The sequence below is a fragment of the Epinephelus lanceolatus genome, chromosome 14 (assembly GCF_041903045.1).
Source record: "Epinephelus lanceolatus isolate andai-2023 chromosome 14, ASM4190304v1, whole genome shotgun sequence".
Taxonomy (NCBI): Eukaryota; Metazoa; Chordata; class Actinopteri; order Perciformes; family Serranidae; genus Epinephelus; species Epinephelus lanceolatus.
In genome coordinates, this window is record NC_135747.1 from 13,329,862 (window position 1) to 13,352,910 (window position 23,049).

Below are 23,049 nucleotides of genomic sequence, written 5' to 3' on the forward strand. Positions count from 1 at the left end.
AGTACTCTTGTATCTGTCAAGGGGCTGGAAGAAACACGGGATAATAACACACACATACACACACACGTTTCACACACACACACACAGGAAGTAAACCGTGATTGTTACAGACAGATGTTTTCTAGGTGCCCAGGAGGAAGCTGTCTGTCTCACTTTGTCTGCCGCGGAACATGAAAGAGGAGGAGAGGAAACACAAGCTAGCGTGCCCACATGCGCACACGCAGACACACACAGACTTTTGGATGCTCTCTCACACTCTTCCCCTCTCTATACCCTCTCACGCACACACACCTCGGAGATTGTCTGTCACTGTTGCCACAGGCTTTTTTCTTGTGGAATCATAAGTAAAACGAAGAGCCACGGGCATGCCTCTGCTTAAAGAGCTATTTCACTTTTCTTTGGGTGAGACTTGTAAAACAGCCAGTATAGCCTCGGGCGGAGAGGAGAGGAGAGGAGAGGAGAGGAGAGGAGGAGGAGAGGAGAGGAGAGGAGAGGAGAGGAGAGGAGAGCATGACTCTAAGCCTCACCTCCGTTGATGGGGGGCTTGTGGTTGAAAACAGGATCTTTTCCGAAATCCATAGGCCTGGGATCTGTTAAAAAAGAACGACAGAATAACAGTATTAATCTCAACCATCCAGTCAAGCCAGAACTATTCAGAAGTCCACAACATGTTGTGATAACATCACTTCATTTCTTCTGTTCTCAGCACACAAGCTACATTTGTAGATAGAAATCGAACTCCACAAACAGCTCAGAGAGTGAGTGATCTTATTTAAACTTCCTAAAGATATCAGACAAGAGATCTCCTATAAACCTCCTTCATTTAGAGAGCAAGAGAGAGAAGGGGAGACTGAACCGTTAAAAGAAAGACACACAAAACCGTTTCATACAAAAATATCACTTTTATTACCTTCACATTCCCCACAATACATTTTCTTTTTATTCCAAGACCATGAAATTCAACAAGCTAAAATACCACATTATATTTCTGAGGCAGGCCGAAGTGCAAGGCTTTGAAGGGTTTGGAAGCTCAATTCTGCTTCAATTCAGTTTTATTCAAGGAAATTGATATTACAATCCCCAGGAAGAAAAAGTGGAGCAATATCTGGGCAGCTGATAATCATTTATTGCTGGGGCAGAGGAACCAAAAACTTATTATGAAGTGAAACCTGTAATAGATATTCAAAAGACAAGAGGTGAAAAACTAATTTAGTAGATATGAAAAAAAGATATGGGGCCTCATTTCCTCAGTTAGATAAGGTCATTTTTTCCTGTGAGACAATTTTAACGTGGCATCCAGACTATACCTTCTATAAACAGCCTTTACCAACTTCTAATACACTTCAGTCTGTAAATAATAGTAAGAGATGAATGATTTTAAATGAGACTTGCTATCTGTGAAATGAAGATGTTTGCTCATGTATTAAATATGAGGTAATTTCCTTGAAATTAAAGATGCAACTCAATCACATCTTTAATTGTTTAAAATTGACCCAAAATTGACTTCTAAACCCATTTAGAGAATAAACAAAAGAAAATGACTCAATTTAATTTCAATTCAAATATTACAGCAACCAAGAAATCCTATGCTAAATGGAGTGTGTTCATTCTCTGATATTTGGTTGTTGGGAATTTAATTATTTATTTGATTGCCTGTATGTGTGTGCCTTTTGGCTTCATATGTTTCTCTGTAGTTCAATATTTAATTTGCTTGAAGTGCAAGACAGTGAAATCCAGCACAAGTCAAACAAGACAATCATAAAGTCGAGGTCTTTCCTTCACAGAGGCTGAGAAAGTGCACAGGAGTAAATATAACAGTGATGTGGCTGCAGCCAGGGATGAAGCAGTTAATCAAGTCAAGGCTGATTTTATTCATCTTGAGACTAAACTAGTCACAGTTTGAGTTAAAACTAGTTCAAAATGATCAGTCTTTGCTGCTTCCAACAAGTTAACATCAAGAAAAGTCTTTCTGATCAACAAGAATTAAAAAAAAAACCTCAATTACAGATCAAGAATTGAAAGAAAAATCACAATGCTGTTAATTCATTTGATAAAAATGACATCATCAAGGTGGATTTTCCAAAAACTCAACATGTGGTTTCACTTTACCCCCCAAAATATGATGTCATATCACTGAAATTGAGGTTGAAAAGTGAGTGAGCGAAAAAATATCTGACCAACCAGACAGATATCTCAAAGCATGCAAGCTCAGAAAACTCCAGAGTGGTCTGCAGATTAAAAACATGACTTTAAGTAATGTTGGCAGAACCATCCTACTAAATAAAATAATACTGTCATGGTATTCAATGGATAAAGAAATGCAGTTACTATGCAGAGTAGGCAGTTAGCCCTGAAACTATGGATACCTGCTAAGCTAAATATGGCTGATCCCAGGAGACAAGCTGTAAATTATAATGTTCTGGAGGTCTCACTGAAATGTACTCTCCATGTAAGACTATTCTTAGTACATGCACATAAAAGCATTCAATCAGTCTTCTCTCTTGTCTTCTGATAGTGTAAATGTACAGTCTCTCCTTTCTCACAGTCAACTGAAATCACCACAGGAATAAAAACATTAAATCACTTACGCAGAGATAGCAAAAGAAGCAAGATAAAAAAACAGAGGGATGCTTGGACACTCTTTGGACGACTGTTGAACACTTTCTAATGATCCTGGCTTAAAGCCCTCAGGCTAGGATCCTGAGAAGAATCATCACACGGATCTGAAAGGAGATTAAAACTCCCTGTAGCCCCATTTTATCTCCACTCTCCAATTAGCAAAGAGAAAAATAAAAAAAGGGGCCTTTTTTTTAACTTAGGAAAAGACATGGATGGCTCTTTGGCACTATACACTGTTCCAGTGGGGGCCTGCGGACCTGTTAGAGTGCTTTCACTCGTAATATTTCTCCAGGAAACAGAGGAGGAGGAGGAGGAGGCAGAAAGGGAAAAAAAAGAAATGGCCTGAGGGCTAGAAATGCTTACCGCAGGGTTTTATGAATGCAATCAGCTCCATTAACTAATTAGAAATATTAAAGGGCTTCAAAGTAGTCTGTGATGGAGAAGGGAGAGGGGAGTGAGGGAACGTTGATTTAAAAGCACTGCATGAAAAGACGCCAGCACATTTTCCAAATCTTGCAAAAAGTTTGACAGAGAGAGGGAGAATGGAGGCGAAAAGTGCACGGGTAGCACAACATAAATACAGTCATATATTATTCCTCTGTTTGAATTTCGGACCCACATTGATTGGGTTACAGCACAGGGCTGCTAGAGTGAGTCATATAATGTGTAAATCATACACAAGTCGATTGAAATGGAAGGCAGAGAGGATGGATATGCAAGCATAAAATAAGGGAAATACTTGTTGACTAAAGCACAAAACCACATTTTATGAGACACAATCTGATGGAATAAGTCAATATGGAGAGCCGCAGAGTGGATACGCTGTCTGAACATGCATGCAACAATGCATTTAAATGACTGTATTTGTTGGGATTCTTTGCTAACGCAGGTTTGTGTTTGTTCGATTGTGTGCGGCGGCGTGCGCGCGGCAAGCATAATGTGCGTCTCCATCACACTGTCTATTCTGCCAAAAGACTTCTTTCATCTGCTTTTGTGTTTGAAACAACCTGCCCTCCTCCTTCAATTCTCTCCCTCCTTCAATCCAAACCCCAACCTGCCTCCCCGTTAGCCTTCCTCTCGGAGTAAAAGAAAAATCTATCTTTAGAAAGTATAGAGAGAGCAGGTTTTTTTTTTTTTTTTTACTTCTTTCATCTTCCTCCATCTCTGGGCGCATTCTTTGGAGGGAAAGGGGGCTCGCTTAATGGGCCCTTCTCCTCTGAGAGATTTTGCTCTCCTCCATTTCTGCCTCTCATTTTCCCTCCTGTGTTTTTTACTGGGAGGATTTGCGATGAAGGCAAGGAGTAGAATAGGAACAAGCGGGTTTTGATAAAAAGGCTGGGGGATTTGAGCATGAACAAAATGATGGGGGGGGGGTAGCACACACAACATAAGATGGCGAGCTGCTGAGAATTCCAGAAAATAAGTACCACAGTGGTGCGCCCAATTTCACAGATGTGGATCTGACTAGAAGTTGATACTGGGCTTCTCAAACCAAAACCAAGCAAATTAATACATATTTAAAGATCATCTGAATAATGTTCACATAACATACTGAATGCTTTCGTTTCATGTCCCTATATGATTTCAACTTGAAGCTAAATGCCTCAAATGAGGGACAAACATTTGTGTTGCCAAATGGCTTCAACTTGAAGATCTGACATCAAATGAAAGTCAAGAAAAGTCATTAAGATCATCTCAGTGAATACAATCAACATAAAACAAGTCAGTGAGTATAAAAAATAAACATTGTACAACTATTATACATCAGAAGTACATGTAGGCGTACTAAAACATGATTACAAAGGAAGAAATTGTATTTCATTCACAACCAATACATTACTCAACTTATTTTTTTTTATATTAAGATTCACAGTAAATGTCATACATTGTCATAAATCATCAAAGTCTTCAATAAATCGTGACCAAAAAGCAGAAAAGTGCTAAACATTGCAAAAGTAACGTGTAACCCAACTTTAAAAATGCATCGTGGCGCACACATTTTTATGCAAACTCAACTGTGTCAACATAAGGAAATATGAAAAAAAATAATGCTAACACACGTAAAGTCAGACAGATTTTTAAGAAAACATCAAGAAATCTGTGTGTGGGCTGTGACAGTAGTGCAGCACTGGAATCTGATTTGACAGATCATGGTAAATGAAATAAGCAAAGGAACTGAGGAGTGATCCTGGATCAGTGGTTTATCTAAAAAGGCTTCATAAGTAAGAAGCTCTTTCTCACAGCATATGTTTGGTCTCACCTGTTGAATAGAAACAAAACTGCCAAGTGGATCACTGGGCTGATAAGCAAAACACTCTAATTTCCTCATATTATTCATTTCTTTTCTTATTGGATGGCACACAAATAAAACGGATGTAAAGAGTTCAACTTGCACAGACTTCGAAGAAAAGTATCTTGAGATAGTCAATACATATGATTTTGGATTTCATTCACCCAGTCTAATGTGTGCAGGACATACAACCATGTTTACATTGAACATTAACAGACACAGGCATTGGATTATCTATGAGATCAAGGCAAAACTGTATACAGTCCATTCATACTCTGATTTGACACTGAGGCACTACCTCGTTCTGGAGGTGAAGAGGTAATAGTTTTAAAGCACATTTTAAGAAAGGCATATCACGATGTAATGAAAAATGCACTCAGGGTAACACGCGATACTCAATCATCAGCCGCTGCAAACTTTTGAAGTGTCCGTGCATATGTGTTTGGGACCTTTGAGCCTTTGTGTGTTTTGATGCTGAGAGAGCGTTCTAGGTCTGCAGGATGCGGTGTAAGCTGTCTCATCCTATCTCTCCCCCTCTGTGTAAACCAGACAGAGAACAGCACAACACTGATTCCTCGTTCACAGACCAAAGGAGCCACCCACGGTGGATGTGTAGCCGTCTATCTGTCACGGTTGGACGGACAGCACTAATTCTCCCCATACCTCTTCCTTCTCTGTTCTTAATCTGTCTCTGTCACTCTCGGTCTCTCAAAGGCTAGTCGACAAATAAACAGCAGCTTCATTCAGACCCAGAGAAATAGCCTCCTTTCTTTATACAGCACACATTCTGACTTCAATCTCCCTGTACCTGTGTGTAAATCCCCTCTCTGTCCGACAGGATATTTGGAGGCAGGCAGTGTCCAAGCTGCAGATCAGAGCGAGGCAGACAGACATATCCTACTCTGACATTTGTAGAAGAGGAAAATGTGCTGTTACAACACTGACAGTGTATGCTGCATGTACATGTGTTTCGTCAACAGTCTGTCACTCTGTCATTTTCTTGTTATTCTGATCACAATCCATTACATTTTCAGGTTGGGGTGCAGCTGTAGAAGCCAGTATGCTCTTAGGTACATCACAAAAAATGTCACTCAGGCCCTCATCAGCCATCAGACAGATGGAACAGCTGAAGTTCTTTCAACTACTCTCCCCAGTGATGGTTAAGTTTAACGTCAGGAGTTGGTTCTGCCAGTGCCAGCCCACAAGGTAGTTTAGCAAAGGTGCATGCTGATCCGTTAATTAGATCAGTGATCAGCAACAGGAACTGCAGTGTCTCTTCCATGTAGATTCTCGTCAGTGAAGAGTGGCGATTATGCTGAATATCAGGGAGTTTTCACACCCTTTGATTGCTTTAATTTAACAAAGCATTCTAGTAATATTATATCATTCATGTGTAGTCCAGTTGTTTTCAACACTGGGAATCACAGCTGTCCTCTTTGTCCAGTCTGATAGTAAGCATGGGGTCAGAACTCAGCCCAGTACCTGGGTACAGGTGGTTTTGGTTGGGGCTCTGGATCAGATTATAACTCAGGTTTTGGTTCTGGTAGCAGTTTTGGTGATCTTGCTGAATTGGATACTGGTTGTTGTGATACATCACTGAATGATGATGACTGCTGCTGGTCTTCTTGGGCGCCCAGTGGTACCGATGGCAGCACAGTGTCACCACCACGGTTACAGCGACCAGCAGCAAGAGGGCAACGCCTCCCGCCAACACATAGTACCAGTAGGCAGGGACAGGCTTCATCGCCACTGTGTCTACAGTGGGCTCCATTCCAGACATGGCATCCCCTGGAGGGCAGGAGGACACATTACTGCTTGGCACTATGGACGATGAAGGCAGGCATGCAGGCCGCATTGAAGCTGTTGATTGTCTAATTGACCATTCACTAAACCCCTCCCCCAAACAGTGATTGTCAAATCACAGCTTAGTGACAGGTGTGGCAGGGCTGTCAAGCTTGGATTTCTACGCATGCTGAATTGTGTGCGTGGGGCTGTAGTAGGCTAACAACAAAACTTAGCATTTAAACAAAGCATTTATCGGCTCTATCGTAGGATGCAATTGTTAGCATGTCTGGCTAACTAGCCTACTAACACAGTAGCAACAAGCATTGCTTTCAAGGCCAAGAACCTCGTCATTAACTAGCTACCTTAAACTAAAATGCTAGCTTAGTTTGGGGGGTTTCAAACTGTTTGAAAATACAAACAAGTACAGGAACTTAGCAGCCAGAGACGATTATATTAGAATGTGCGACCTTACTTTTATCCTTAGGCTATCATACGAGGACTTTTTGCTTTGGACATGCTACTTTAATTTTTTTTTTTAGCAAAATATTATGTAGGCCTATGTAGCCATCAAGGGCATGTCTAAGAACCAGTCAGAGTCCCTAGTGTTCTCATGTTGAAATAAGTCAGCTGAGGACGGTGTTTTCAATCAACTCATGAAGCTAACATTAGCTTAATTAGCTATCTAGCAACTGCTGATAAAACCTAATCATTTCTGCCAGCAAAAGTGATGAAAGCCCGCTGGAAATGAGAGGCCTGCTTTTGTCTTCAGCTATCTAAAATAATGAATCTACTGTTTCTGCCCTTCTTATCAATGTAAATTGCATAGGACTATATGCCATGTGAGAATGGAAAGCTTGACAGGCTTAGTAATAGTAACTAAGGGCAAGGTGGGACTTAGGGAATGGTCAATTTTTGCAGCAATGAGCTGCAATTATTTTGTCTCACTGGTATTTAACTGAACATGAAAGATATGCTCTACAGCAGGCAAAAAACAAACTGTCCGCTGCCAAATTAAGCTCTCTTTACAATGTTTTCACATCCAATGGCAAACTCTAAGTCAGTCGTCATTCTTCAAAAAATGCCGATGCATATATGTTTCCATTATGCTGCTTTCACTCTTAGTAGTTTTGGCTGATGCAAATGTCACAAGCATTAGCTGAACATTGACACGCAGAGGCTCATGCCATGCGTTCCGACTCGATCAGAGAATGCAAAGCCTTGATTATGCAGTGACTGGCTGATTTGAACAAAGGGTGGGGAGTGTTAAGTGGTTGTATTTGGTCGGACGCAGCTGCTTTTATCAGGGCAAGATCACATTGAAGGGAGTCGAGTGGAGGGAGAAAGAGGTGGAGAGGGAAAAGGGGAAATCAGAGAGAAATTACAGGGGTAGAGAAAGGATAAGAGAGAGAGAGGCATTATCGGAGGAAAGAATGGCGTGAAAAAGAGAGGGGTTGTAGAAAGTGAGGGGAGAGGCTGGGAGGGAGGGGCAGCGAAGGGAACGAGCTAATCCTGCCATGATATCTTTAATCCTGCATTAGAGGGTTTGTCTGAAACTTCAATACTCTGTCAACTCACTGTGAAAGAAACCCGCTGAGAGAGAGGCGGTGGAAGAAAGAGAGACAGAGAAAGAGAATGAAAGAAAGAAAGAACGTGAAAGAGAAAAGAAAGGATGAAAAAAAAGAGGAAATAGAGCCAGGGCAAGAAAGAACTAGATGGAGACGAAAGAGAAGAGAGAAATAATGAAAGGACAGAGGAAGGAGAGGTGCAGAGAAAAACAGAACCTTAAGGAAACCAGCAAGCTTAATTTTGTCTTTTTTTTTTTTTTTCTCTAAAGTTCAGACATACTCTTTAAGGGTTTAAAATTGGCTTTGATTGTAAAGCTGCGCTTTAAGTAGCCTGCACAGAGAGCCTTCCCACCAGTGGATTAAGACACAGATGATTTGTAGGGCTGCAAAAATTGACCGTTACTTTGCTTTTTTTTTTTTTTTTTTTTTTTCTTTTTTCATCAAAGGGGAACAAAGGGGAAAGATTCTCAAGAGCACCACTTATAAAGTGAGCTGAAAAGTGTGGCTTTCAAGGAACCTTGGTTACTAGAGATTCTGAATCTATCTTTCAAGGTCTTACACTTGACACATTAACAATACAGCCTTATCTGAATGAAAGTGGAATTTATTAAGTCTCTCTACAGTCAAACTGAAGCCAGCTGCTTTTGTGTGTGTGTGTGTGTGTGTAGCATGATCGGTCATTACGCCACCAACCCTCTCTTTCCAGAAGCCAAATGCCTCCTTGGTTGCCATGGATACAAAAACCTAACAGTGTGCACACTGGCTCATGTCTCACCACAATGAAGCTGCCATTATACTGTGAACTGAGGATCATGTTATCAGGCTATAATTACACTTTACTTTTTAATTTTACCTCCAGTTCAATCGACGTTTTTCCCTTAATGTGATTTTGGGTCAATGGATTATTTATTTATTTATTCTATAGAAGAAGATTGTAACAATACAATCAAAATCTATTAGTTGTCCTGGTCCCTGATCCCCCAAGGACATCTCTCTTCACACTGTATTCCTCTCACACGTCCTCGCTAAAGATGACCTCAATCTGACTTTTTGATTCAGATTAATTCAATTGAAATTCTCTTCCAATTCAAACTGTCTTTATCACTCAAAATTCAGTTTCAACCTCCCTTTCACCTGCAGGATGTTGGCAGACACCACCGACACCTGCTGCCTTAAAGTCTTTAGTCTTGAATAGAGTTAAGTACATCCACTCACCCAAAGAGAAACACTTAAGTTCTTAGCTCACTTTTCAACAGGCGTCCCAAAGGAGAAATCAAATTCTTCTCAACTGACCTCAGTCTCATGAAAACACACATATGCTAGAACTGACACTGTTGTGAGTCATGTGATACCTGCCCAGGATCTAATAGTCAAAGAAACCCATAAGCATTAGGTCAAATACTTAGCGTATGAGTCAGGTGACTAGAGTATTCTCAGTTCGGCTAATGGCTTTTACTATTTTTGGGAATGGTATTTTTGTTTTTGTTGAACAAAACCAAGTGCTGCTCGAGTTTCTGACAGCATTTAAGGAATGTTTTTGATCTATTCACACATTAGGAACACGTGTACACACACACACACACACACACACGCACACACACACACACACCCGAACTGACTAATTTAAGCACAGGGCAATGGTAATATGGACGCAAACCAACTGAATGGTCGGCAGTTATTTTTGTGCTTTGGCCCATAGCTTAAAAAAACACAAGTCGTTGCATCTACAGTGGTAAAACTTAATTAAAGAAATACACATGGTCTCTACCATTCATAATCGAAGTGTACACTAATCACCAAATGTAAAAACATCGACAAAGCATAAAGGTCTTGCTAATGAGTGGTAAAGGTCCAGCTTTAAGTTCAGTGTCACTGAGGCTCTTTAAAAAATACCACTGCTCATACTTTATGGGTCTCTAAACAAAAGCAGTGTAGCTTTTTAGGTCCCAACCCAGACTTTGAAAACAAGCGATCCAGTAGCATAATCTGCCTAAGCCTTCTTTATCTGCTCTCAGACTGGCCTATTTAAGGATGAAGGAGAGGAAAGGAAAAAAAGGAAGTGAACCGCTCTGCATTTCATTCAGGTGGGATCAACAGCTTGCTAGGCAGAGTTATAAAGTGATGAGAGGAGAGGAGAAAAAATGGAAGAAAAACTGAAAACAAAGGCCAGGAAAGGAATAAAAAAGGAATAGCTGAGATGAAAGTAGAGAAGCAGAGAGGAGGGAGGAGGGGAATACGAAGTTAAGAGATGGAAGGTAAGAGGCTCCATTTATGGCACTGAATGAAGAAGCAAATCAGGAAGGAGGAATAAATGAGGAGCAAGTGTGCTGTTTTGTGCATTTAGGAAGTGGTTACAGGTGGACTGAGTTAAGGACAGGAGAAGCATGTTCTGCTTAGTTCTTTTAGTTTCACTGGTAACCACAGAAAAAGACCAGATGGAGACGGTTTCAATTTGTCTGAGCGGTTCACCCATGACCTCATGATTTAAACCTGTCTGAGTCACATTTTAAGTCGCTTACCACACAAGCAATAGAAAATGAACACTTTCTGTAATTCGCTGTGGGTCTGTGCATGCTCGCTGTGTTGCCTACATGTATACCAGTGACAGATCACACAACATGGTGCATACCATTAAAGGCTTGAAAACATATCAATCTGTGGGATGTGCAAACACACCCTGATGGTACTCAGTCTGCCAGTGTTGCTGCTGAAGTAAATAATCATGTGTAACTATTTGTTTATGGAGTGGCAAATAGTCATTTTCTCACCGAGGAACATACCAAACTACATAACCAAGAGTGTCAGCCCAGCATGCAGGGAGTCATGCTGGAACAATGCAGTGGATCCATTCCATCAAGTTGCAATGTTGCCACCATCATTTTCTTTCATGTGGATAAAATCCACATGTCCAAAATCTATTGATTAGGTATATATCCTGACAAACTCTTACACATTTAAGGAACTTTTAATGTAAGAAACCAAAGGCTCAAAGGTATATTTTTTCTTATACAAAATAACTTTGGTTTATATACTTAGCTGTATGCAACATACAGTATGTTATGCACTAACAAGGTTACTCAGGGCCAGTGCAGTGCTGCAAGCTGAGCTTAGCAACGAGCAGAAAGCACAGACAGTTGGCACAGGAAGTATTAAAATGGAACAGGAAGTAGGACTTACTGGTTATGCCTGGAGTTAAGGCAGGGAAAGGCTCTGGAAAAGAGAGGAAAAGAGAAATGTTACTGATGATGTTTAGTAGCTGATCTTAGTGATAAAGCAATAAAGAGATAAGGACCACTCTGAACCACTGTGATGTAAGTCTCATTTGATGATTAAGGTTCAGATGACTCATACTCGCAGTGAGTTCACAGATTTGTTCTTCTCTGTACTGGAGCTGCTATTGGACAAGACTTTGGATTTTATCATTCACTGCAGTTTAAAGGGGATATTTTATGCTTTACCTTTACCTTTGACTCCTTATTTTCCGTCATGTTACAATGTTGGAGGTTCATTTTAAATGTGCAAAGGTTTCAAATAATGAGGTACAAGCTGACGTCAGCTTGTGAGAGATATCTTTATATTGTCATCTGCTCTAGGTATGTTACTGCATGTATTAGCATTACGTAGCCTACACTGCTACATGAAGCTACATGCTAAAGGCAGGGAAACATGTAATCTTGGTTGCCAATATTGTAAATTTCAATCTGATTTCAGATCATATTCCTACTGGAACATGTCCGTGTGTGAAGTTGTTGTTTTAGAAGCTTTTATTGGTAAGTAGAAAGTGGTGCTATTCTCCGCTACAATCATTCCCCAGCTGCAATAATGGTTCAGACTGAGCTTTATCAGGAGGGGAGAGACAGGCTCTTCAATGAGCATCTCAGATAGAGGGTGAATACAGATGATCCAGCTAGAACATTATGAGGAAAATGAACATGTAAATCGTGTTCTAGTCAAAACCGTTAACACAGTTACGGACATGAAAATGAGCGCAATAGGTCCTCTTTAACTTTTCAACTGCTGGCTTTAAGGTAGATTTTTTTTATCCTTAATGTTGTGGTTACTGCAAAAAACTGTAAGACTGCAATTTTGCAAAGGCACTTGTTACTCCTTTTTTGAGGAAATCAGTAAAGATTTGTCGAGGATCTGAGATGATATAGGAGTCTAAAGGCCCATAAATCTTCTTGGATGGCAGTCATTTCTACAAAATGTAGAGAAAAAAAAGAGAGGAAGACAAAAGAATTGGCTGATAGGGTTAGAAGATGGGAAGTGTGTCCACCCTGAATGTCTCTGTCTCTCTGTGTGTCTGTTATTTCTGACTTGCTCTCACTTTCTACTTCTTGCTTTCTCATTCTGCGTCTCGTCTTCCTGTGATTTCTCTCTTACTCTCTTTTCCCGAGGTGACACACAAGGTGTTACTGGCAGCAGGCATGTCGGGTAGAGAAAGAGAAAGAAAGGGTGGATGGAAGATGGGGGTTAAAAGAGTGTGGCAAGGGTGAAAAGAAGGGAAACAGATGAATGGGAAGGAAGGGTGGAGGTAAGTTAAAGGGTCATGGGAACTGGGAGTGAAATTTACTGCTGTTTATTATTTGCCGGAGGATACGACATCTATTATGAAAGCGAGAGGGAGAGAGAAGATGAAAAAAGGGGAGGAACACAGAGGGAAGAACAGGAGAAAAATGGCAGCACAAGTAAGAAGTTGCAGCAGTGTGTTGAGAGAAGATGGACAAAAGAAAAATAGATAAGATAAGACACGAGGGAGTGGCTGATGGAATAATGAAAAAAAATTGAAAAGAGAATAGTGGAAACAAATTGGCGGGAAAAGTGAAGGGGGTCAGAGGAAAAATGTTGTCCCTAATAAAAGCCCTCTCTCACTCTAAATAAGAGTCCTATACTGATCGGTGTAATTTCTAAACAAGATTATTAAAGGGATACTGTAGCAAGTTAGTACTGAACTTCCTTAAAGTCGGGAGACTTGTAAAAATTAAAATCAAAGCAGCACAGGTCCACATATTCTGACTTTTAGTTTCTAGACTGAGTCAGCTAGAAAAAGCTGAATCCTACTATTCCCATAATGCTACTCGATAGCATCTTCAATTAGGGCCCCGACACACCAAGCTAAAGGTCAATTGACGGCCAGTGTTGGGCCGACCGTGAGCTTCTGTTGCTTTAGTTCTTGTGGTATGTCTCACACTGTTGGTACTAGTCAGTCCTTACTTGCTTTTTTGGCCTGTTCATCATGATTAATTGGCTTTGGAGACGGTAGAGCCTGTCAGTGAATGAAATTACCCTGACTGGCAATTCAGTTCAGTGCACGAGACGATAAATGGTAGTGAGGAAAGTAAACAAAAGGCTAAAATCATGAGGGAGTGACCGAGGCAAACTTGTTATACAAGATAGGATATTTTTAGCCATTGAGCTCTGTAGTAGAAAGAGTTATTTCCTTTCACACAGGAGCAGAACGTATATGCTAGGTTTGCCGTTGGCAGAAATCTGCACATATTTACCCATTAAGACATACCATCAGCTCCTGACGTGACCAAAATAGCAATTGGAGACCTCACCGTTATTTTATTGTATGGATATAGAATTTAAATGAAAAGGACATTGGACCGAGATGAGACAGACTTTATACACGCATTATACATTAGTGTGTATATGCGTATGTGTGTGCCAATATGTGTGCTTACATCAGGCTAACTGCTGCCGTCGTGCTGTGCTGAGTGAAGCGCCGCTTCACTACATTAAATGATAACAATATTCCCATTACTTACCATGACAGGAAGGACAGACTGTGTGTGTGTGTGTGTGTGTGTGTGTGTGTGTGTGTGTGTGTGTGTGTGTGTGTGTGTTGGTGGAAATGATGTTTGTCAAACAAGGAAATGTGAAGGATTTAAAACCTAATCCTGTGTCTAGTCGGTGTGTTTCAGGTAAGTCTACGTTTTTTTGCTACAGTTATATCGAAGTCTCCATAATTAAAGTCAGTCATTAACGGTAGTCTCACTGGCCAGGTTGTGTCTGACAGATAGACAGACAGACAGAAAGACAGACAGTTTCTCAAGCATTTAACACAGAATAACTACATGGGAAAGCCAGTGTTTTTTTTTTGTTTTTTTTTTGGTCCTCTATGGCCCAGTGATGGCTCAGACTGACTTAAAGACAAGGCTAGGGATGGAGAGAGAATGAGAGAGAGACAGAGAGAAAGCATGAGAAGAATCATAAAGAGTTGGGGTGGGGTGGTATAGGAAAAGACTGAAGGAGATAGAGAGAGGAAGATATGAAAGATAGATTAGAATCCATGCCCGACGGCCGTTTGTGGCCTACTTTCTTTTTTTTTTATATTTTTATGTGTGTGTGTGCGTATGTGTGTGTGTGTGTGTGTGTGTGTGTATGTGTGTAAACGAGAAACATTATGAGTTTTTTCCCTTCTCTCTTGCTCAACCAGTCTCTGGTGAAAACATAGTATAAGCGCTCTGGTGTGAAGGAGTGAAGGAATCAGACAGACAGACTGACTGACTAAATAAAGCCTACACTGACATCTTAGGGGGACAGGTTATGGGACTTACGTGTGCACTGCTCCAGCTCGATGCTGTTGCTCATGTGGATGTTATCTATCCTGATGTGGCCTCTGGTCGGGTGATCAAAGAAGCCCTCAAACACCACCTAGATGATAGAAGAAGAGAGATATTAAATGGTGGTTAATGAATAGTTATAATACAATAGCCATTATAAAAAGTGGGTAAACCCCCAGGAGGCGATGATGATGTTACAACCACCAATAGGCATAAAGCTGCAAGATTTTAAAGGTCCAGTTGGAAAGATTTAGGGGCATCTATTGGTGGAAATGGAGTACAATATAAAAAATATGTGTTCTTTAGTCTATCACCATAAAATGAGAATCAATGTGTTTTCATTATGTTAGAATGAGCTGTTTATATCTACATAGGGAGCAGGTCACTATATTGGTAGTCACAGTAGCCCAGAGTGGACAATAGCATCAAAAAACACCAATTTTTTTAAAAGTGAAACTGCTTTATTCAGTGTTTTTACAAGTTTTAATCACCTGGACCATTTGTTTTGGAGAGAAAGACACCTCTGAAGATATTTCAGCTCCTGATTAAAAACCTCCTGAATGTCTGGATCTGAAGCTATTGAAGGAAAAAGGTGAGCTCACATTTGCAGGTGCTGGACTAGGGGCCCATCTGCTACGTGCCAAACAGTGTAGAAAATCACTGATTTATAACGTGAAACTGCTTTATTTAGCGTTTTAACCCATTTAAATCACAGGGTCAGATTGTTTTAGGGAGGAGGAGACCTCTACTGATAATTCGGCTCCTGGTAAAAACCTCCTGAACAATTAACAGTGACATAATTCTAACCAGGAGAAGATTTATCTTGTTGTAATCTGCAATTCTCACCACTAGATGCCACTAAATCCCCCTAAATCGTACATACTGTTCCTGTAGTAGAAGTGTTCATCTTTCACTTTGCTGTTAACAGTGTCCCTTGATCATATACTTTACATTGCCTTAACTACAAACTCCTCTGTGCCTGGTAATGTGCAGCTAAGATGATTCATCTGCTATGAGCACAGAAGCAGCAAATGGTTGTTTTTTAGTTAAATAACATCACTAACCTGATACTCCTTGGGGCTTTGGGGCAGGATGGTGCGGCCCTCCCTCCAGTGAGGCCCCTGGTCTCCTTTTAGAGCCCATAACAGCGTCTCCTCCTGATCGCTATCCCTCAGCAGGACCCTCAGACTCCCCTGTGCCTCCCCCTGGAGCTGGTAGTAAAAGAGGAGGCAGAGCGGGCCTCGCTCCGGCCCCACCTCAGGGCTCAGCAGCCGGGCTCGCTTTCGCTGGGTGTGGGCGCCTGCATCCAGGTGGAGGTAGTTCCCTGAGAAATCTGGAGAAAAGAAGCAGACAGAGAGTTGGCAGATGCTTCATTATTGTATTACTGTGGGACCAGTGATGTATTTCAGATTAATGACTTGTAGCAAATGATAAATTAGTGGCCTTTAAACTGACTCATCACCACTCCTTTTAGCATAGGGGTGTAAATAAGTCACATATGTGGTTTTCTGGGTGCTATTTGCATATTATTCACTTAATGGATTCCATTTTAATGAATTCTGTGATTTGTGACAGTGTGGTGAAACAGCCCCGACGCGCAAGCATGATGTAGTAATGCAATGGAATGTGGTTGCTTAGCGTTTAAGGCATTACCACCATCATTCTGTGGTATGAGGCTTAAACCGCAAATGAGACTGCCATTTCATCATGGTCGCTAATGGCTATGGATACAAATGAACACACATGCATGCACACACAAACACACACACACACACACACACACACACAACTGTGCTAAACAGCCCTAATCACTCTGAATGCTGACACCTCGTTCTGTTGCTCTCCCCGTTTTTTGCTACTTAGTCAGCACAGCCATCATACCAATACAGACACAATGCTTATGCGCATCTGTGTGTGTGTGTACGTGTGTGCTTCCCCTACACACACTCACTCTATCAGTTTTTTAAATCTAATTCACTTCCTTTCTCTCCTCGCAGCTCAAAGAATTGATGGGTAAAGATGGTAAAAGGAAGGAAGGGGGCGCCTGAGTGAGGGAGAGAAAGGCAGTGCCGCAATGTTTTGCCCACCCCAAACAGGACCATAATCATTAGCCTGCTGCTGTGTTTTGCTGTTTGTCTAGTTTGTCTATTATGGCCGGAGAGTAAAAGCTTTGCTAGAGCTGCAAATAGTCTTTTTATCGACAGCCAGACGCTGTGTGTGACACCTCATGAGGAGTGAAAAGAGAAGGAAAAGGAGAGACGAGACAAAAGAATATTCTACCTATCTATCTATCTATCTATCTATCTATCTATCTATCTATCCTCACCTCTGTTCGTCCTCCCTGAGCTAAAAACATTCGACAGATTTTGCAGTGCATCACACTTAATGAATAATGGATTTGGGTTGAGGTAACTCTATTTCTTCACTCGGAGGCAGTGAAAAAGGGGACCTCAATTACCGTTGCTCATTAAGTACAGTTAGAGAAAGTTGCAGTGTTTTTCTGTTTCTCCTCGTTTGATCTTGGTGAATGTACAAAGGGAGGGAATTAATTAACAACTCTCCATGGGAGGGAAAGGCAGGGATGTAGAATTGGCTCTGAGGGAGGGAGGGAGATGTGTGTATGAGCATGTGCTGCTGGTGTCTGTTTGCATGAGTCTTTGCGGGTAACTTTGTTTATGTTTGAATCTGCATGCGTGTGTGTGTGTGAGTTCATCCGTCAGTCAGTGTGTGTGTGTGTGTGTGTGGGGGGGGGGGGGTAATATTGTTTTGCATTTATGTAGATATGTACAGTATCTGTATTTTCTCTAAGATTAAATGTAGATATGCTATGTCTATGCATCTTCACTTCGACACAGCAAAGGTGTCCACGGGAAAAGAAGTATTGCATGGTGAAGTACACGACATATTCAGCTCTTGTTTTCACTTGACATAAGTGCACTTAATAAAGCATGAGTGGGCCATTTCTTTTAATGTGCGCCACACTCATTCCCAACATTCCTCATCACCACAAAAAAGCAAATAGCATCTAGTAGCTTCAATGATCTATTTGAACTGAGCTGTCTTCATGGTCATGCTGCATTCATTTCAAAGACGTTTTGAAAATACATCCTGCCTCAAAGCTAAGGATCAGCCCTCCTAAACCCAACTGCTCCCTGGATTATTATGTTCCCTGCACAAGACTTTGACACCGAAGGCTGTGGTTGCATGTGTAGTTAGGTTTAGGCTACCAAAACACTTTAACCGAGTGCTTTGAAATGTGCAAACACAACGATAAAAATGCAAATCATGCTTTAGTTGCTATAAGAGGAACAGATGAAAAACATTGTCAGACAGTGTTTTGCAAATTAGTACAATATAGGATAACAAAGTTTCCTCCTTCTGTTTTACAAAATCCGGGCAGCGTTTGTATATAAAAGTCATTTTGTTGGAGACAGGTGGTAATTGTTGGCGTAAAATGTTCACTTATGTATTCCTGTCTGTCAACACATCCCTTGGCGAGTTCCTGTTTGGTCAAGTAGCAGTAGAGGAGGAAGATATACTTTATTAATCCCCTAGGGGAAATTCAATTCTTTCACTCTGCTGTCATGTACACACAGGCCTGGAATACACACACATGCACAAACAGGACCCACACAAATGGAGAGATGTCAGAGTGAAGGGGGTGCCCATGGACAGGCACCCAGAGCATTTGAAGGTTCGGTGCTGAAGGGCACCTCAGCAGTACCCAGGAGGCGAACTGGCACCTCTTCAGCTGCCAGTCCACACTCCTTATTTGGTCCGGATGGGGACTTGGGCCAGCGCTCTTCCACTTCCTGACCCAAGACCCTATTGACTGAGCTACTGCTGGCCCCCAAATCACATTACCATGGTTACCAAATGATCATGCCTATTAAAATGCTGATTGCTCAAGAGATTTTTTCTTTTATGGTTTCTTCGATCACACGTGAATCGAGTAAAATTCTATAGAAGTTTAGCTTTCCTTTCTAGAGTCACAAAGTTCTGGTTTGCATTCACACCACAAAGTTCACTTGGAAATGACACACACTTATTCAAGCAGTTTAAGTGTAGCTGTTAAGTCTACATGACAGCTTTCACACCAGCCTAAAGGAACCCAAACACTTGCGAAGAGATTGTTTGAATCAAACGTGTATGAAAGCACCCTTAAATTGTTTCAAAATTGATATAGTTTATATCAGCAAATATTCAGTTTTGTATCATTGTACTGCATTATATCATTATTTCAGCAAAAATCTTTGAAAACTCTAGTTGTCAAGATCACAGAAAAGATAGTTGGTTTATAAATTGTATCTCAGCGACACCTTTTGAATCACATCAAAACATCTCAAAGCGACATCACTGGGTGTTAAACTGATATTATTATGTTGATTTTTTGTCTCTTTTTGCCTTCTTTCAACCCCCCTCATACTCCTTTCTTCTCCTTATCAATAACTTAAACCACTTCCAATGACGAGCAGTGTGAAGGGTTTCTTTCGATGAAAATCTCCACAGGGTATAGAATTGCAGTCTTGCCCTATCTGAGATCAAAAGAATAACTTATGAGCTCTGTTCTAGGTCGGATTTTCTCTTTTAAAACCCTAAAAGGGCTTTCAGTGACAAGGGTTGGGGATTTGATTTGCATATCGAGACAGCTTCCAGACAGGGTGCCGCGCTAATGTTGCTGTAGAACAAGACTTAATGTCATGTTGCTGTCGAACACGGAGACAGGGACGCTGCTATGTCAATTACACACACTCAGACACACGCGTAGACACGCACTCATCACACACAGCAGCCTAGTGTGATGTAGAGCCCTGCCTTATGTCACGGCCCTGTCTGTTTATAAAGGAGCTGCTCAGTCAACCATAAACTGGATGGCTTCAACAGATACAGAGAGAACCTTGGTGAATGGCAAGGTCGTGTGTGTGTGTGTGTGTGTGTGTGTGTGTGTGTGTGTGTGTGTATCGGAAGCTAACCCACACACCTTGAGTGTTTAATACATGGGCAGTCCCACCTTGAGTAGTCTGTGTGAGTGTGAGTTACTGTGTGTGTGTGTGTGTGTGTGTGTGTGTGTGTGTGTGTGTGGGGCGCCTCAGGGGGAGCTGAAGAGCCAAGGCAGCACTTCTGTCAAAGCCATCATCTGACTTATCAGACCGCTCTGGGCGATGTGTGTGTGCCTTATGGGTGTGTAAGTACAGTAAGTGTGTGTGTGTGTGTGTGTGTGTGTGTGTGTGTGTGAGGGAGAGAGAGAGAGAAACGTGGAGAAGTATGTGAGACAGTGAATGTGTGTGATGGATAAAACAGTCTCGCTTATCCTCCTGCTGTCTTATTAAAGACGGACAGATGTGGAAAAAGGCAAGTACCACTGAGGGAAATGGGAGACAGAGAGGTCAGTGAGGAGAGGAAGAGGTGATTGCAGTGATGGAGTGAGAGGAAAGGAAGAGGAAAGGGACTTTGAAATAACTGAAATTATATACTGCTGTATTAGATAGGACTGAAAAAGAGGTGGACGACTTATAAAGGAAAGGATATCTCAAAAGAAGCGTGGTGAGGGGAGATGATGAGGATTGAGAGCGTAAATACATTTGTCATGACATTAAAGGCAAAATGTAGGATAAAGTAAAGCAAAGGGAAACAGAGAAAGAACAAAGAAAGAGTATGAAGTAAGGTAATTAAGTATATGAAAGGATCAAGCAAAAGATGCTACAAGACTGAATAAAACAGAGATAAAGTGAACAAGAAGAGAATGTGGGAAGGAGTAAAACTCCAAGAATAGACAAAGGAATTTGTGGATTAAAAGGAGGCTGAAAAGTAGCAAAGAACAGAGAATTGGATTACAAAGTAACAAACTAGGTTAGGGAAAGTGAAACTATTAAACCTAACATTTTTTTTAAAACTCCAATTAAGTCGTCGTACACACTTTTAGCAGATCAGAGTGAAATCCTTGCATCATAGTTGCTGTCAGTGGTTCCTCCCAGCACTGGGATCTGTAATATTGCACCACAGGACAACCACTTTGCTCTTAATTAGCTACACAAGTCTTCAAACATCCCAAAGTGACGCTGCTTTCTTTTCTGTGTTTATAAAGTGAGAAATGTCTTGAAATGAAGAATGCCCAGAAAGATAAGAAACAAATGGGGTTCTAATGGGAAAAGAAAGTTTTCAGTGGTTGAAGTTTAATTAAATAGAAATGTTCTTACGGGTTATGTCCCTGTGGAGTTTTTGACTGTTGGTAGGTTTGAGATGGAGTTTCGAAAGGGGTGTGTGTGTGTGTGTGTGTGTGTAAAAGCTTGATAGTGAGGTATCTGATTAACAGTGTTGGGCAGTAGCATCATTACAAGTAGCAACATTACTAATTTAACTGCATTTCTCAGTAGCGTGGTGATAACGTTACTACTTTCTTCTTTTTTTTTTTAAGATTTATTTTGGGCATTTTTGCCTTTAATGGATAGGATAGTGTAGTGTGAAGGGGGGAGAGAGAGAAAGAAGGGATGGCATGTAGCAGGGGGCTGCAGGCTGGAGTCGAGCCCGGACCGCTGCAGCAAGGACGGAACCTTTGTACATGGGGCACCTGCTCTATCCACTAAGCCACAACACCCCAATGTCACTACTCTCTGAGTCAAACACCTTTTCAGTGGCGAAATGCAGCAGACTGTTTTTCGGCAGAGGTCTAGATAAGAGTAAGGATATTTAATCTGAGTATAGGTAATGTGACTGATGCCAGCGCCACACCAAGGCACGTAGACAAGGGAAGCACTTCCACATGACATCACATACTAATCCTTCAGTTTGTTCTGCCTGCTGCTTTGCTTTTGGCTTTTCTTGGCAAGACCCGCCCTACTCTGCCTCTGATTGGCCACATTGCACTCCTTGACGCATCTCTAATATGTCATGCCCATTGACTGTTGATATTTACTGGATTTGCAGTGGACATTAAAGAAATAGACACAACAAGGGCCAAGAAAAGAGCTCGAGAGACAGAGGCCAAGACAGAGAAATGCATTAAGTAGAAGAGGAGAGCGATAGGCCGACTGATGACGTCATGTTATTGGAGGACATGTTCAAATTTCACAAAGTCTTCAAAAAAAAAGAAGAAAATTTTAATTTAAGTCTGTTGTTTTATAATAAACAGATCAACTGCAATTTTTTTTGCCTGCCTATTTGTTTGGCAGACATTGTTTCTTATTACTGAGAAAATGCTGATTTGCCTACTTTTGCTATTTCCTCATAGCTTAGCTTGCTACATTTCTCTGGGAATAGCTTCAATGTGGCGAAACTTAACTTTGATATAGAGTAGCAAGTAGTTTAAAGATCGGAATATTTGGATACCTGAAAGTATTCCGATTTATGTGAGAATAAATTCAGAATGAGAAAAAACTGGGCTAGGTGTCTTTGTATGTGAAATAACTAGTTTCTTTGTAATATTATAAAATGGATTAATATTAGTACTTATTTATAACAGCACTAAAAAGTTATACAATTGCTGTAGACCGTTTTACATTGCTGCAGCAGAAATTAAGTGTTATAAGTGTAATGTATTGCTGGTGGTGGAAATAGGTGGAGTGTGCCTTTAAATGCTTGTTGTCAAGCTGGCTTCCACAACAAAAATATGTACATGTCTTTCTGGTTATGCTATTTGGACGTGATTGCTGGAAACAGCAGAGGAAGTGATTCAAATGCTATATTGTTTCAATCCAGAAAAACATGTGTCTAATACAGACTTTAAACTCTCCCTTGCTCCATTTGCGATAATCATAACACATCATTTAGGGAGTGACTGATCTGAAACTCTAGGACAAAGCAACAAAGATTTCCCATGATGTTTCCAGATTACTTAACTGTCTTGCTATAAAATGCAAATGTATGTAATTGCCAACAGATCGGTACTCACTGTCTGATCCCAGCGCCAAGTCCTGCCTCGTTCCATGTGTGCCGTGTCCAGTTGAACTGCTGCTGGCTGTGTGCAGGGACCAGCTAACACCTGACTGGGGATCAGCCGACCAGCCGCACAAGCTCTGCTCGAAGTCGCATACAGCCGACAGCGACGGAGTGGTGGCTGCGGGGCGTGAAAGAGACACAGATTGTGAATAAAGACGTGTGAGAGAGCATCTGCTTTGACTAACAGTAAATATAACTGATTATCAACTTCCCTTTTTTGTTGTTAGCACTTTCAGAGTGCTTTTAGCACCATATCGAATTTAAACTTTTTTTTTTCTCAGTTTCT

The 23,049-nt window shown here is 41.1% G+C and overlaps 1 protein-coding gene across 3 annotated transcripts in view; it reads right to left on the minus strand.

Annotated features, from left to right (window-relative positions):
- The window catches only part of LOC117251534 (neuropilin-2-like), a 116,654-nt gene that overhangs the window by 3,327 nt on the left and 90,278 nt on the right, over positions 1-23,049 (minus strand). The window contains exons 13-17 of one of the 3 annotated variants that reach the window (XM_033617943.2): positions 22,717-22,881; positions 15,893-16,161; positions 14,823-14,919; positions 11,437-11,469; positions 528-590 (exon numbers count right to left, since the gene is read on the minus strand). In XM_033617943.2, coding sequence (XP_033473834.1) covers positions 528-590; positions 11,437-11,469; positions 14,823-14,919; positions 15,893-16,161; positions 22,717-22,881 — 627 coding nt within the window. Of the gene's footprint in view, positions 1-527; positions 591-5,939; positions 6,698-11,436; positions 11,470-14,822; positions 14,920-15,892; positions 16,162-22,716; positions 22,882-23,049 lie in introns of those variants that run through there. The other 2 variants (XM_033617944.2, XM_033617945.2) reach the window with 2 other exon arrangements.